Source organism: Nipponia nippon, unplaced genomic scaffold, assembly GCF_047370975.1.
Source record: "Nipponia nippon isolate SJK-2023a ecotype South Korea unplaced genomic scaffold, ASM4737097v1 scaffold_3, whole genome shotgun sequence".
Classification (NCBI taxonomy): domain Eukaryota; kingdom Metazoa; phylum Chordata; class Aves; order Pelecaniformes; family Threskiornithidae; genus Nipponia; species Nipponia nippon.
The window spans coordinates 75,385,916-75,399,585 of record NW_028262347.1 but is presented as its reverse complement, the minus strand read 5'-3'; the positions used below and the strand labels follow the sequence as shown (position 1 = coordinate 75,399,585).

At 43.6% G+C, this 13,670-nt stretch overlaps 1 protein-coding gene across 1 annotated transcript in view; it reads left to right on the top strand.

Moving 5' to 3' along the window:
- The first annotated feature begins 862 nt into the window (after window positions 1-862).
- Window positions 863-13,670, top strand: part of LMNTD1 (lamin tail domain containing 1) — a 46,232-nt gene continuing 33,424 nt past the window's right edge. The window contains exons 1-3 of the mRNA XM_087767315.1: window positions 863-920; window positions 5,101-5,308; window positions 12,834-13,020. Coding sequence (XP_087623441.1) covers window positions 863-920; window positions 5,101-5,308; window positions 12,834-13,020 — 453 coding nt within the window. The remainder of the gene's footprint in view (window positions 921-5,100; window positions 5,309-12,833; window positions 13,021-13,670) is intronic.

Below are 13,670 nucleotides of genomic sequence, written 5' to 3'. Positions count from 1 at the left end.
CCACTGTCTAGTCATCCTTCTAAGGGAGCAGTCCACACAGTCGGCACCTAGAAGCATGTCTGAGTTAAAAAAAAGTGCAGACAAATCCAAATCCCTCTGACTGTGCTCCCAGCAGGAGCCAACTCTGGTCCAAAACCTGCATAGCTGTGTTATGATAAGCAAGTATATTAGTTAGGATGTGGTGCTGTGCTGACTTGGTAAGGTGGCTTCCAGATGGGAACTGGCTTAGGTTCATTTCGCCCAGGGAGCAGGCATTACACACTCAACTCTTGTCTGCTCCTGCCCTTGGTAGCATGCAGAAGAGAGTTAAAGTTACAGATTTCAGCCAAAAGCTACCACAACCTGGCAGCTTTGGTAGCCTACAAGAATGCAAAGATCTCATCACAGATATGGACCTGCTCAGATGGCAGGATGTGACAAATAGTCAACCCAGCATACAAACTCATTAGAGGGTACAAGTGCATTGCTCAGAGCTGAAGACAGGTTTGTTGGCTGTATCGCGATGCAGTATTGGTCTGCTAGGACTGTGTCTGCTTTAAAATGAGAAAGAAGCTGGGATATCATTCTCTAGGTTAACATTGATATGACTTGTCCCCATATAATATCCTACTCTCACTTATTTATTTAGTCAACAAAGAGACCAGTGTATGCTTTGGTCTGGTTTTAAAGATCATTTTCTTGACAAATTACTGAAGGGTCATTTTTTCCATACAGCACAGAGATGACATCCTTCCAGCTGTCTTCTGAGCTATTGGTCACAGGCTCCATCACTCCAAGCTCCACAGCAGATGGGTCAACGTATTCTTCAGACATGTCCTTTGTGGGTTTATCTCATCCTGCCTCTGTCACGAGGACCACAGAGATGCCCACTCTGGCACGACCTTCTGGCCTAACTCAGGCTTCGCAAAGAAAGGCCATAGGTAAGGCTCTGGAGCCTCGACAGCTTTGTATTTAGGACAGAAAAACACAGCCCTTTATCTGTCCATATGCACACAGTATGAAAATATAACCCCACAGCTTGAGAGGAGGCTTTGGTTATATTTCAACTAATGAAATGGAGCAGCCCTCATCCCATTTCACATCCCACACTCTGGCTGGAACTGATCATGTCTCCAAACATAAGAGTGGCAGGTGAGGCTTCAGGTGGTAGAGAGTATGCCTGTGTTCCTTGGACTGAGTGTTGTTATTTTCTTGTGTTTCACAACGGACATAGCTACAATAAGGACTCCATATGTAAAAAGAACGTTTTATTTTCACACCTTTTGTTATAGTAGGCTTAGCTTTCCCATGTAGAAAAATCTGCAGCTGTGCTCCAAGCCGTGTGTAGATGCCTGGAGGAGGTTTGTGGAAAGCTGTGTATACATGTTCTGGGAGCTGTGACTGGCCCAGAATAAGCTGCTGAACAGCGAGCATCCAGCTCTTCATCCAAATCAGAGCCAGGGCTGAGAGCAGCCCCGATGCCAGCAGAGGTTCTGCACCGTCTGCCTCCCTCCTCGTGTCATTTTCTCCAGCATTGCATTGTGAGAAAGAGGGCAGTGGCAGCAGCGGTCTGGCAGCAGGGTGCTGCTGATGGGGCAAAGGCCCAGGCTTTGCACTTGGCCACCGGATCTTTTTGGCTGCCACAGAAAGGCAAGTCCAAGAAGAAACTGGTGCTGGGTGAGGATCTGGGTGAGTGCTGCTCTGTGCGAGGGAGGCTCGTGATAGAAGGAGGACAAATGTCTCTGTAGTGAAGCAGAGCATATTTGTCCCCCTACATTTTTAAATGCACTTTAGTTACTTCAACACAGACCAGAGCAATGATGCTAATCATACTAGGGGGCTTGCACAACATCCTGTGAAAAAGGGGATGCAGCACAGCTCTTGAAACACAGTTATGACTAGAGTTTCTAGTTGGTGGGCAATTCTGATATTTTGGCATTTGGTTTAGACCTGCACAATGATAAAAATGGAAACACTGACATTTTGGGGGAAACAAAAAAAAATGGATTTTTTTATTCTTGTGATACCTAGCTACTGGTCTGTGTGCATATACACCCATTTTTCTAACCTTAATAACTTCGGAATACACGCACCAGTTTCTCCCTCCCAGGTTGGCGTGGGGATAGTGTCCTCAGGGATGAGGTCCGACAAGTTTTCTGAAAATTGACAGTCAGGCATGAGAGATACTGTTAGTGCTCCTATTGAGTAAAAGGTTGATATGTCCTTTCCTCCTTCCCATTTATTAGCCATCAGAGAACCCACATGATGGCAGGGCAGGGGGACAGGGAAGGAGAATGAAGGGAAAAAATCATTAGAAACCAGGCTTCATTAATTCAGCTGCTTGGGGAAGAGCGTGTTTGGAAATGTTGAGATGTTTCATTTGACCTAAACAAAATGCTTGGACATTCTTCAGTTGAAATGTTTCATTCCTGCCTATTGAACCAAATCAAAACACTTAGCTGTGGTGAAGCACTGTAATGAAGAGCTTGGGAGGGAGCAGCTGCAGCTCATTCTAGCAGCACTTGTCTGTCCCAGGGTTGGGAGAGGGTGACATTCCTTTGTCAAAGGTGCAGTGTTGAGCATCTCCAACATATTGATGAATTAAGATGGGCTGCTGACTTGTTAATTTTTGTTATTTTTTAACTCAAAGCTGAGCTATCAGAGACCAGATAGCACCTCCAAAACCTGCTAATGCTCTGAATCTCCACTAACAATTGGTTGCTAGTCCTTCATTAGGTATCCTTCATTGATGGATTGCCCCAGTCTGGCTGCTGTCCAAAAGGTCCTCCTGCCATAAACAGCTGTCTGAAGGGAAAAAGAAGTGGCAAAAATGTTTTAATGGCCTGGTCTTCTAGGGAAAAGAGGCCAATGTGACCTGCTGCTTTATGTGTGTGTGTGCGTGTGCTCACGTTTGTCTGTCTGTCCTCCCAGTTGTGTCTTTAGTTATGTAGTTAATGATCCACTTCAAACAAATTTGGGCATGTTTATACATATGATATGGGGTAGATCTGTGGAAAGCAGTGGGCCTCTGCTGTCCCACCCTTTGGAGTGTGAGTGAGCCACTAGCCTCAGGTCCTTCCCTTCTGTTCCCGTATGTGTATCGGTGAACAGTGAAGCCTGTTAAACAGTGAGGTTTGTTGACAGATCCCTTCTCCCCTCCACACCATTGCCTGGAAGTTAATCCAGCCCACTAAGTGGAAAACTGTGATTAAAATCATTGCCCTGATTCAGATAGGGTGAGTTTGAACTCAGACCCTCCTCGCTCCTAGGAGAGCTTTCTAAGCACTCCACTACAAATTTTGCTGTATAGATATCTCTTGTGGCAAGACACAGCAAAATGGCACAAAAAAAAAGGAAGGGAGAGCCTACAGGGCAGAGCTGGTGCCCCAGGGTGAACTACTTAAAGCAGGTTAATGACTGATGAAGGTGCGGTGTCCCAGGGTACCACAGAAGAGGCTTTGTATGCCCAAGAGATGCTCTCCTGGAGGCTCCCTCTACAGCGTTTTTCCCTGCTGAGTGTTTGTGGAGCACTACCACAGTTTAGACAGTAGTTTCCGAAGGAGCATAAGGGAATTAGTCATTTGATCCCACTGAATTTCAACAGTGTCAAGGCCCCCTCCTAGAGGCTCCCCAAAAGCCCTTTTTAAGGATGCCAGATCCTAGCAACAGCAAAAGCAACCATCGGTCTGATCTCAGGAACAGACTGGCTTGTTGACACATCAGTGAAAAGCAGCTTCAACACAGTCTGTTCACCCTGCGGCTGCCAGTTCGGCTGCTGCTCTGAGTGTTTGATCTAGCAAAGACTCCAGCCCAGAAAAACAAAGCCCAGCGTTTCTAGTTCCCAGCTTAGGGAGCTCATTGCCCCGTGTGCTGTTTCCCTGGTACCAAAAGCCCAAATGCCATTCTTTAACGTTTCCTAGTTCAGTTCATCCTCAACCAAAGTCACATTCCGTTAAGCTGTACACTAGCTGTAGCTTTGTCTTTAGACTTTAGACCTCCTTATTACCCCTGTGTTATTCCGCTTGGCTGCCACTTAACTGCCTGTTTAACACAGGCAGGTGAACCAGCACCGCTGTCCCAGGGCTGGAGCTGTGCTTCCCTGGGTATCCCAAGGGAGAGGATTACAGATGACACTGGAAGAGTGTCTGATGTTGTGCCACCACCATGACATGATGAAATTCACAGGGAGAAGGGGCTACAGAAATTCTAACACCCTGTTTTTTGTAATTAAAACAACCTCAGATGGAAAAAAGTAACGCTGTAGACAACGCTCTTAGGGAGCTGGTGAAGCTAATCTGCATTGCAGTGATGCTGTCTGACCCAGACACTCATCCAAGCGAAGCTGATTTGTGCTCCAGTCGTTTCAGAGCTAAGATGAGCTGAGGGATACATCTTCCCCCCCACCTCCGCCCCCCAATTTAGACTGCCCCACCAGATCTGGTTAGAGATAGATTGCCTGGTGGAGTCAGTCTCATACCATACTCAACGTAAAACATTGAAGGAAATCTCAAATATATAGTCTGAGAAACAGGCACTGAAAAGGATTTAGTTTGTTGGGGAGAGTTTGATGTGGGAGATGAGAGAAGTTTTCCTGGTGAAAGATGGGTTCGCGGGGCTTGTTCCCTCTCTCTGGTTCTCCCTGTCTTTGCTGGGGTGGGGAGTCCCGCATAGTCCCTCTTGGACACTTATATTTGAAAAGGGGAACAAAAAGGGGATTAGGGGATGTTATCGCTTTCATTTTCTAATTGGAAGGGAGCTTTAATATATTCATTATCTGCTCACAGCTGATGCTATGCTGTCTAACAGCACCGAAATTGCAGGATGACAATTATACCACTGATGGCATAATTTATTGTTTTTTCATTACCCAAGGTAATTCCAGTGAGGTAATAAATCTACATGTCAGTAAGAAAATACTCAGTTTACCAGCTGTGCTGTATTTTATAGCCACGGGTTTAACGCTTTGAGAGGAGTGTTTGCTAAGCATCGCTTTGCAATTAGAGGCAAAGAGGAAATTAAATGTTCCATTTTTGTTACCAAAAAAAGATATTTGTTTCTCATAAGTTGTCTTTCTGTTAATATTGCATAACTCAGTGTCTTCATCTTTTGCTTGCTCATCAGCTCAGCCCAAAGATGGCATTGAAATACCAAACTGGAACTCTGCTCCATCAAGGAACCTTAGCCTTTCAATGACGGTGTCGGGACGACGCCAGGACTGTTTCACCTCTTTGTTTACTGACTCAAGAAAGATTGCCCAGAGCCTTGGGTACATGGAGAATCATGGAAGAACACATTCTGCTTATGAGGACTACCAAAAGTCTGCATCCAGGTACAGGCACAGTTGGGGCTTTCCTTCAGGTTATTTTTGTAGGGAATGGTGTTTGCTGCAGTATCTCCTTTAGAGGAGCTGTGAAACACAAGCAAACCCTTCATTAGAGGCTGAGTCATTATCCAGGAGGATACTGGAGAACTTAGAGGCTTTGAAATGTAATGACCTCACTTGTTGCTTTAGGGACAACTGCCCCCATATTGGACTTCACCCTCAGAAAGGGTACATCACCCTTCATTCACCATGTCCCTTTCAATGTTTGTTAATACATTCTGCCCAGGGCTTCAAAGATACCTCCCTTGTGAAGGCAGTCCAAAAAAGGAGCAGAAACACTGTATCTCATGGCTGGTTTGGCCTTGTCTTCAGGTGATGGCACTCAGTTTTGAATCCAAGAGTAGAACTGATACTGCAGGGGACTTCAGAGGGTACCACCATATGGGCTGCATGAAGCTATTTGAGACAGTGACAGACTGAAGTGGGCTGTATGGGGTTAATACCCACCTAGAAATCCCATTAAAAAAAATAAAGTATTGTCTCCTGGAGGAGCTAGTTGTCCCAAAAAAGCATTTGTCATATTTAGTTTAGCTTCACATATACTAAAGGTGGGAAAGACCTATCAAAACAGATCCTCAGCTGGTTTCAGTTATCTTGGATCTGTCTCCTTCAGAGAAATGACGACAACTGACATCTCCAGTTTTAAGGCTAGCCCGTGTGGACGCTGTCTCCTACAGACTATTTCCTACTGCGTTGTACAGTGGATAGGCCTGCACATGCTTATTGCTAAGAGTGCTTTCACAATACTCAACTTACATTTCTCCTTTTATAATGATATTTCATTGGTGATAGTTCAGCTGTATAAAGCCTTTGCCTTTTTGGGATTTTCCACCCACCTGCCATACCCACTCTGGTATCACATGTCCCTGTGATTATCTGTTGAAGACAAGCATTTTAGCGCTTTTACTTTTTTTCCTCCCACAAATTAGTCCCTGGATCCCTCATCATTTTTATACCCTTCTATAATGCCTTGTTAATTGTCAATATTTTTCTGGTGATGAGACATCCTAAAATGAACCCAATGCATTTTATTCTGGTCTCATGCCAGCCTAAATCCAGAGTTTCTAGCAGAGTAGTACGTAAAACAAAAGAAAGCATCATGGATGAGGTCGCATGTTTGGTGCCTCAGGCCAAGATGCGAGGAGTGGATGAACTCTATGTTGCCTGTATGAGAAGTGGGAGAACTCTATTTACCTGCATTTACTCCTAGGAGGAACTAGGAGGAATTTTCTTATGGTCGGTGAAGCCTGGTCACACCAGGCACTGGTGCATGTGAACATCAGGATTAGTACTTCCAGCTTCCCCTCTCCACAGCTGCACAAAGGGAATCTGCCACTCCATGCTCCCTACTCTGCAAAGACAGTGCCATAAAATTGTAACAGCCTTTTTTGTTCTGTCAGATTGCAAATGCATCATTGGCTTTCTCCTAGCCTTCTTTCAGTGTTATTGCTCTCCATACTTTTCCCTCCAGTGAATGCTATTTCCCCCCTGATAAATTAGTGTACCATTTCCCAAGAGCTGCATCTCACTTATTGCCTGCCCATATTTCTTAGCTCTCTAGGGCTCTCCGTATTCTTTCTCTTGCTCTCGTTTGTGTTCCCCTACCCTCTCCCCTCAACTTAATGTTATCTACATATTTTATTAACCAGCTGTTTTATTCCCCCTCACACATCACATGTGGAGATGCTCTGTGAAATGAGAGCTACCCGTTGTCCCTATAGGGAACATATGAGACACAACCCCCTCGTCTATTATTATTCCTTGTTTGCAGACCTTCAGACAGTTCCTGTGACAGTATTTATGCCTAAGCCAATGGGAGATAATATTTTGAGAGGCACTTTATCAAATGCTTTCCTGACTCCCAGCTCTTTGATGCCTGCTGCTCTCCCTGCTCTCATTCATTTTGTAGTTCTGTCGACTTTATATGCATTTTTCTCATGGACTTAGTCTTTGTAAACCCGTGGTGCTCCTTGCATATGTTTCCATAAAGAGATCTGTGTAATTCTTGGGACATTACAGGGAGAGCCATGAAAAGATACCTTTGAAAGCCAGCATGAAAGCTCCAGTTGTCTTCAGAGCTCTAAAGCTGTTTCTAAATAATGAGATACGCCATACTGTTTGACTGGGCTTAGGGAGAATAACTCTAGATAAACATTAGGAGATAAAAGAGATCACCTTCCCCTTTATGTATTTCCTTGTATTGTGTGAACTGTTTTTCAGTGGGGATTGAATCACATCTTGTCTCATACAGAAAACAAAAGAAGTCATTAGCTCTGCTAATTGTTGAAGATAAAGAGTAAAATGCGATGACAGTTTACTTTGTGTGTGGTTAAACTCGTTAAATGCATAAATTAAGCAATTCTTTTAATTCTCATTTGATTCATTACTATTATGGTATTCCACCATGCCAGCACACTAGCACTTTTTTTTTATTCCACTCTATGTGAATTTAAAGTATACCTTTTCTTGTTGTATACATTAAGTAAACAAATTTACATTGAGTACACAATACTTAATGTTTTAATTTGGTGTTGGATTATACAACATCCTTTGAGTGTAAACAGTGTGAACACATAGTTTAGTAATACTTCTATAGAAAGTTGATAAGTAGTGTGTCTTGATCTGATTTTTTGTGAAGCCACAGTACAAGTATACATAAGCTTAGTAGAAATATGTGGGTTTGGCCAACTAGGATATTTGGAGGGAGGTTGTTTATAATCGACTTTAATTTACATCCATTTGCTTTTGAGAATATGTGAACATACTTAGAGCACCTTGAAGGTTATATGTTTAACTAGATTTAATTAGATGGTTAATGAATGTCATACTGAGAAATGGATGGGAGTTGAGGCATCAGGATTTTCAGCTGCGTCAGGATTCACTGCATCAGGATTTTCTGCTATCAGCTGTGTGCAAGAGGGTGACAGTATTGTCACACGTGTCCTGGTGCTGATTCTTAGAGACAGATGTTGGGTGCGTTCAATGTGAATGTCGCCCTAAACCTTTCCCTGACTTTTGCACCTGAGCAGTGCTAAATCTGCTGTATTTTGGGGTGACTGTTTTGCAGAAAACAAGAAAAATAGACACAGATACTTGAAATTTTGTGCATGGCTATTGAAAATCCTCAATATCTATTTTGTACTAAGTGCAAGTGCTCTACGTACTGAGAATGAGTAAAGTTTAATCCCTGATCTGTAAAGCACTCGGGATCTCAGCTGAACCTTGGCATTTCAGGCCTATAGTTGCATACAGCTACTATGTATGCACCATTTCTCAGCCTTTCACAAAGAAAGATCTGAGCCTTCTCCTGGGACTTTTCCTGTTTTATCCCTCTAATATAGTTAAATCTGTTGGCATAAAAATAAATAGATTCGTACTTCTGGAGATAAGCCTTTCCCAGCATAATAATAGTATCAATCCGTGACTTTCTTTAAGGCTTAAGAGCTTAGAAAGACTTGAATTCTTGGCACGTATTCTAGTTAAAATGCCCAGTTTCTACCTCCACCAGCTCACAGTGGAGCTCTTCAAATGGTGTCCTACTGGCAGGTGACGGGTCCATGGCTAATGCACCCTGTGCTCCCAAGAGCACTGACATTTTATCTCCCCTCAGAGTTACGTACATTATAAAAAATTTTGGATTCTGTTCCACCAGTGAATATTAGCACATAGCAAAAGAAACTACAGCATCAACGCACACCAACGTCTCCTCCATGCACTTTAGCACTTTAGCTCCCGTCTCACAGGAGCTGGTCCAGTATTTTGAAAGGTAAACTGACTTGCTAAAAAAAGCTTTGAAGCCTTCAGTGAACATCTCCTTAGAGATGTTATTCCCTCATTTAAACTCACAAAAGTCTGTTGCCATCTAGCAGCTAGCTGGCTGTACATGTTCTTAGAGAAGTCCTGCAGGTGTCACTTTCCCCACCAGCTCCCTCTCTCATGTTAAGTGTAGGGCTTTTGCATGGAACTAAGAACTGCATGCATGCTTAGAGTGCAAACAACAAACTGGTTTGGGGGAATTAGTTCAAATGGTGCTTATACATTTGGGATTTTTAAGGTCGAGGGTAGGAAGTGCACAGGCTAAGGTCCAAATTCCCAATGAGACATACACATAGGTCACGATATTCGTAAATTCAGAGCCTTGTTTGGCAGAAAATATTATACCAGAACATGAAGGTACAAAGCATAAGTATTTTGTTATCGGATTCCTTAAAAATAGTTGCTGGTAAAACAAGATTTCCAGTACAAACAAATAATCTTTATTCAGTCCTTTGTTAATTTAGTCACTCTCAATTTCATCAAATAGAGGCTATATCCCCAGAAATTCCTCTGACAAAGGGTTCTCCCAAAATCTGGAAGATTATCCAATTACATTTTAAAGAAAAGTACAGCAAGCAAGGATGACTGACTGAAGACAGAAGTCTCTGAGGAAAAGAGCAGGAAAGAGTGTGAAGGAGTGTGTGTATGTGTAAAAGCACTTCACTTTCTCTTATAAGTAAAGTGAGGAGAAGTATATCTGCGCCTAAGTTTTGTGGTGAGTGGAGTCAAGGTCTCTGGTGTCGGGTTTGGACCTGCTGCTCTCCTTCATTGCTTTTTTTCTTCCACGTCTCTCTTTTGCTATGTGCAGACCCCATGCCTATATGAAAAACTGACATTAATTCTTAGGGATTTTTTTTAGATTTACATGTGTTAACACAAAAGGGGCTCTTGACTTAGAAGCTCTGTTTGGGCAGTACAGGCAGAGAATAAAGATGGCTGTTAATCCCAGGCTGAGCCAGAGGAGCAGTGGATGACTACTTCTGTGAACAAAAGGGAGATGCCAGAGAGCCATTACCTTGGAAATCCCACCTACAGCAGGATCATCAAGAGCTGACAGCTCCTCCTAGGCTCTTCTCGGTACCGGGAGTTGTCCACAGAAGGAGGCTGTATGTTCATGCCTGGAAGGAGAATTGCATGATGAGCATTCCCATTCCATGCCCATCAAAAGTACTGTGCTCTCTGAGCTGGCACAGGAGACTGCCCAATTGATTCAGAAGCATTTGAATTTGAAAAATGATCAAGCCCATTTACTCTTCTTTATCACTAACAGCTCTTGCCTGATTCACCCTTAGGCACTGTGGAGCTAACCTTGCCGTTCAACCCCTGCAGCTTTGGATCTGACCATTTCCTTCAGGCAGCATGGCTCTGAGGCAGTGGATTGCCTGGATGCAAGCTGGCAGCTCTGCATTGCATGCTTCAGCAGCTTCCAACACCAAATTCCCATGTCCTGTCATTTGCTCCTTTACCAGACCTGTGTGTTTTATCAAAAACTCCTGTGAGCCCCATTTTATGTTCCCAAGTCTCCCTGGCTTCACTAGGTTCAACCTGAGGTCTTGTTTAGGGAAAGTCACACTACCCTAGACCCTCATTATTCACTCCATTATCAACCAGGATTCTGCTGTTTACAATGTTACATCATAAAAATGACCTTTTAAGACCATTTTAGGAAGTCTCTTTCCCCATCTGCTTTTTCCTGTCCTCCTCCTAGATACATTTTACCACCCAAAACTTTTCCTTCATTTTCCTTGCACAGATAGAGAGAGATGGGAGATCAGGCAGATCTTTGTCTTCTGTATGGTTTAAGTCTTCTCCCATTGACTTATCTGGCTCTACGCCCTTCCAGAGGGTAAGAATGTCAGGGGTTTGTCTTTGTTGCTGGTGTCATTCTATTTTTAGAGCCCAGTGGAGTCCTAGGCTTCTGCTGGAGCTCCAGGACTGTAGCGATGTAGAAAGCAGCTGTGTATTTGAGTCACGGCATTTTACATCTGCATGTGTACTGCGTGTGTAAATGATGACTTACAAACTGAGGGATCCCGAAAGATCATTCTCTTCATCAGCAGTCTGCAAAGTTTTTAAGCACAGCTGTCCATCCCTTCAGCTGCACTAATACAGCCAGCTTGCAGAGACTGACAAAAAAGCTCAGGTTAAAATAATGTCCCCCCCAAACCTTTTACACTGGGTTATTTCAGCGATCCAGCTTAGAGTGTGGTCCTATGAGCAGGGAGGAAGGAGAAACATGCCAAACTGGCAGCCAGATGAAAGCAAGCAGCCAGAAGAGGGGGAAGAGTCTGAAGGTCAGCAGCCCCTCAGCCTGGCTGTGCTGCCAAAGTCCCTCCGAGGCTCTGCATCTCCGGTAAGCTGTCTCCAGGTCTCTCCTTGCTGATGTGAAGCACAAATAGACCAGGACTGAGTGGCAGGAGGGACACTCTGGAGTGCGCAAAGTTTGCAAGAAAGCAGAGGAGAGGCAGCCAAGCGTTACATTCACTATGCATGTCTTCTGTGGCCAGGGAGGGGGCAGTTACCCAGGGCTCTGCTTCCCAATCTATCAATGCCAGTGGCAGCCTGGAGGCAGCCTGGCTGTCGTGAGCAAGCGTGACTTACTGCTGCACCACACAGCTGAATTATTTGGGGCGGGTGGGCAGTGTTTGTCACACTGTTGATGAGGATTTGGCTATGCTAAGCAAGCACATAGGCTGTCTGGGCTGTTGGGTCAACCTTTACTATACACACAGAGGTCTATGACTTAAACTTACTGGAACAAGACGAATGTGGCAAGGGCAAAAGCATTGCACACACAGAAGACAGACAAGACACTGCACCAGTGCTAAATAATGAAATTTATTGCAGTAGATGCCACATCAAAAGCTGAGTGATTCTTAGACTTCATTCACAACCTGTCTGATAAGACCTATGATGAGTATTACAGTCTGGGACTGAGTGTTTAAAAGTGCTCCCTTGACATGTGCGCTACTTAAAGGAACACTCAAGTGATAAATTTGTTTTCCAGTGCTTAAGGGAGATTGAGTGTTCCCCTGCTCACACAAGAAGTCCCTGATCATACTGCAGATGCAAAACAGACCCTGCTTTGCTGTGATTCTGCAACAAGGGAGGGATGAAATCTCAGTCTTGTAGCATGGAGTCTCTCCGAGTTAATAATAAAGCGTTAATAATGAAGATTTGTCTTTCTCCAGGAAGGAAAAAACATTGAGAGGCAGGAGGAGAAAGGTATACTGATGGACGGGAGGAATTTTCTGAACTTACGAAGGGAGTCAGCTACACAACTGCCACTAATAATACTGGGCTAAATACCCAAGGCAGCCTTAGAGGTTGTAGCCTATATAGATTTAGACAAAAACAAATTCAAATGGTATACTGATGACTTTTTGCCCCATAAAGGATCTTTTAATTTCTGATGGTAATGGATGCTACTTAAGTGTGAAAAAGAAATAGAATATACTAATTTTTATGCAAATGGATTTTTTCAGATGAAAGGCACTGCATAAAAAGTAGAATGGCAGTGCTGTAAATATTCTACTTCTAGTACATTTACTTACCATTAGTTACTGACATCTAGGCTAGTTGTTATAAGGAAATACATGTATTTTTTCAATTAAGCAATGCTTTTACACTTTCAAATCAACTTCTGTTCTTTCAGTGCTATCGGAAATTTGAAAATTGCTGAAGTTGATCCAGGTGGTCATTTTGTGAAGATCCTGAACTGTGCCCCCAAAAAAGAGGAAAACATTGGGGATTATCTCTTGAAGCAGGACATCCAAGGTCAACCAGTGGCTGTATTTCGGTTCCCCCCCGAGACCAGGATGGGGCCCAACTCCACCGTGACAGTGAGTGTGGGGGGTTTGAGTGCCTTTTCTCAGCTGGCAGACTAGGGTGCACTCTTAGCCTGATGGTATAAACTCAAAGTTAAGTCTGTATTTTCAGAAAGGCTTAACAGTCATTCATAATGATGAATTCAGAAGCTGCTAATGTCCATCATCAGTACAAGCCTGGCATTTGCATGACACATCCAGCATTTCACGTTGCCCAGCAATGGGAAGCTGTCCTGGAAAGTCCTTGTTTGATACATTCCTTTTTCCAACCATTGCTCCCATAAAAATCTCCCCATACTGTCAGAATATTGAGTTGTGCCAGTGTTTGCCAACAGAGGGTGTGAACCTTGGATCAGAAGCCCACAGATAATAGAACTGGAAAGGAAACCAGTTTTATGTGTTGCTCCTAAAGCAATTAATATGTTTTGTGTATAGTCTGAGGTATCACTACAGTAGGGTCTCAACTGAAAAGAAAAAGAAAAATTATGTTGCTTTCCAGACTGCGCCCACTATCTGAGGACAGCTGTTATCCAGCAGAGAAGGCCATAAACCACTGTTCTGTCAATGGGGCTCTGTCCCTGGCTTTGCCTTGGATGACTTTAGGAAAAATGATGACACTCTGTGCCTTAGTTTCCTATTCTGTAAAAGGAAGATAATGATGTGTT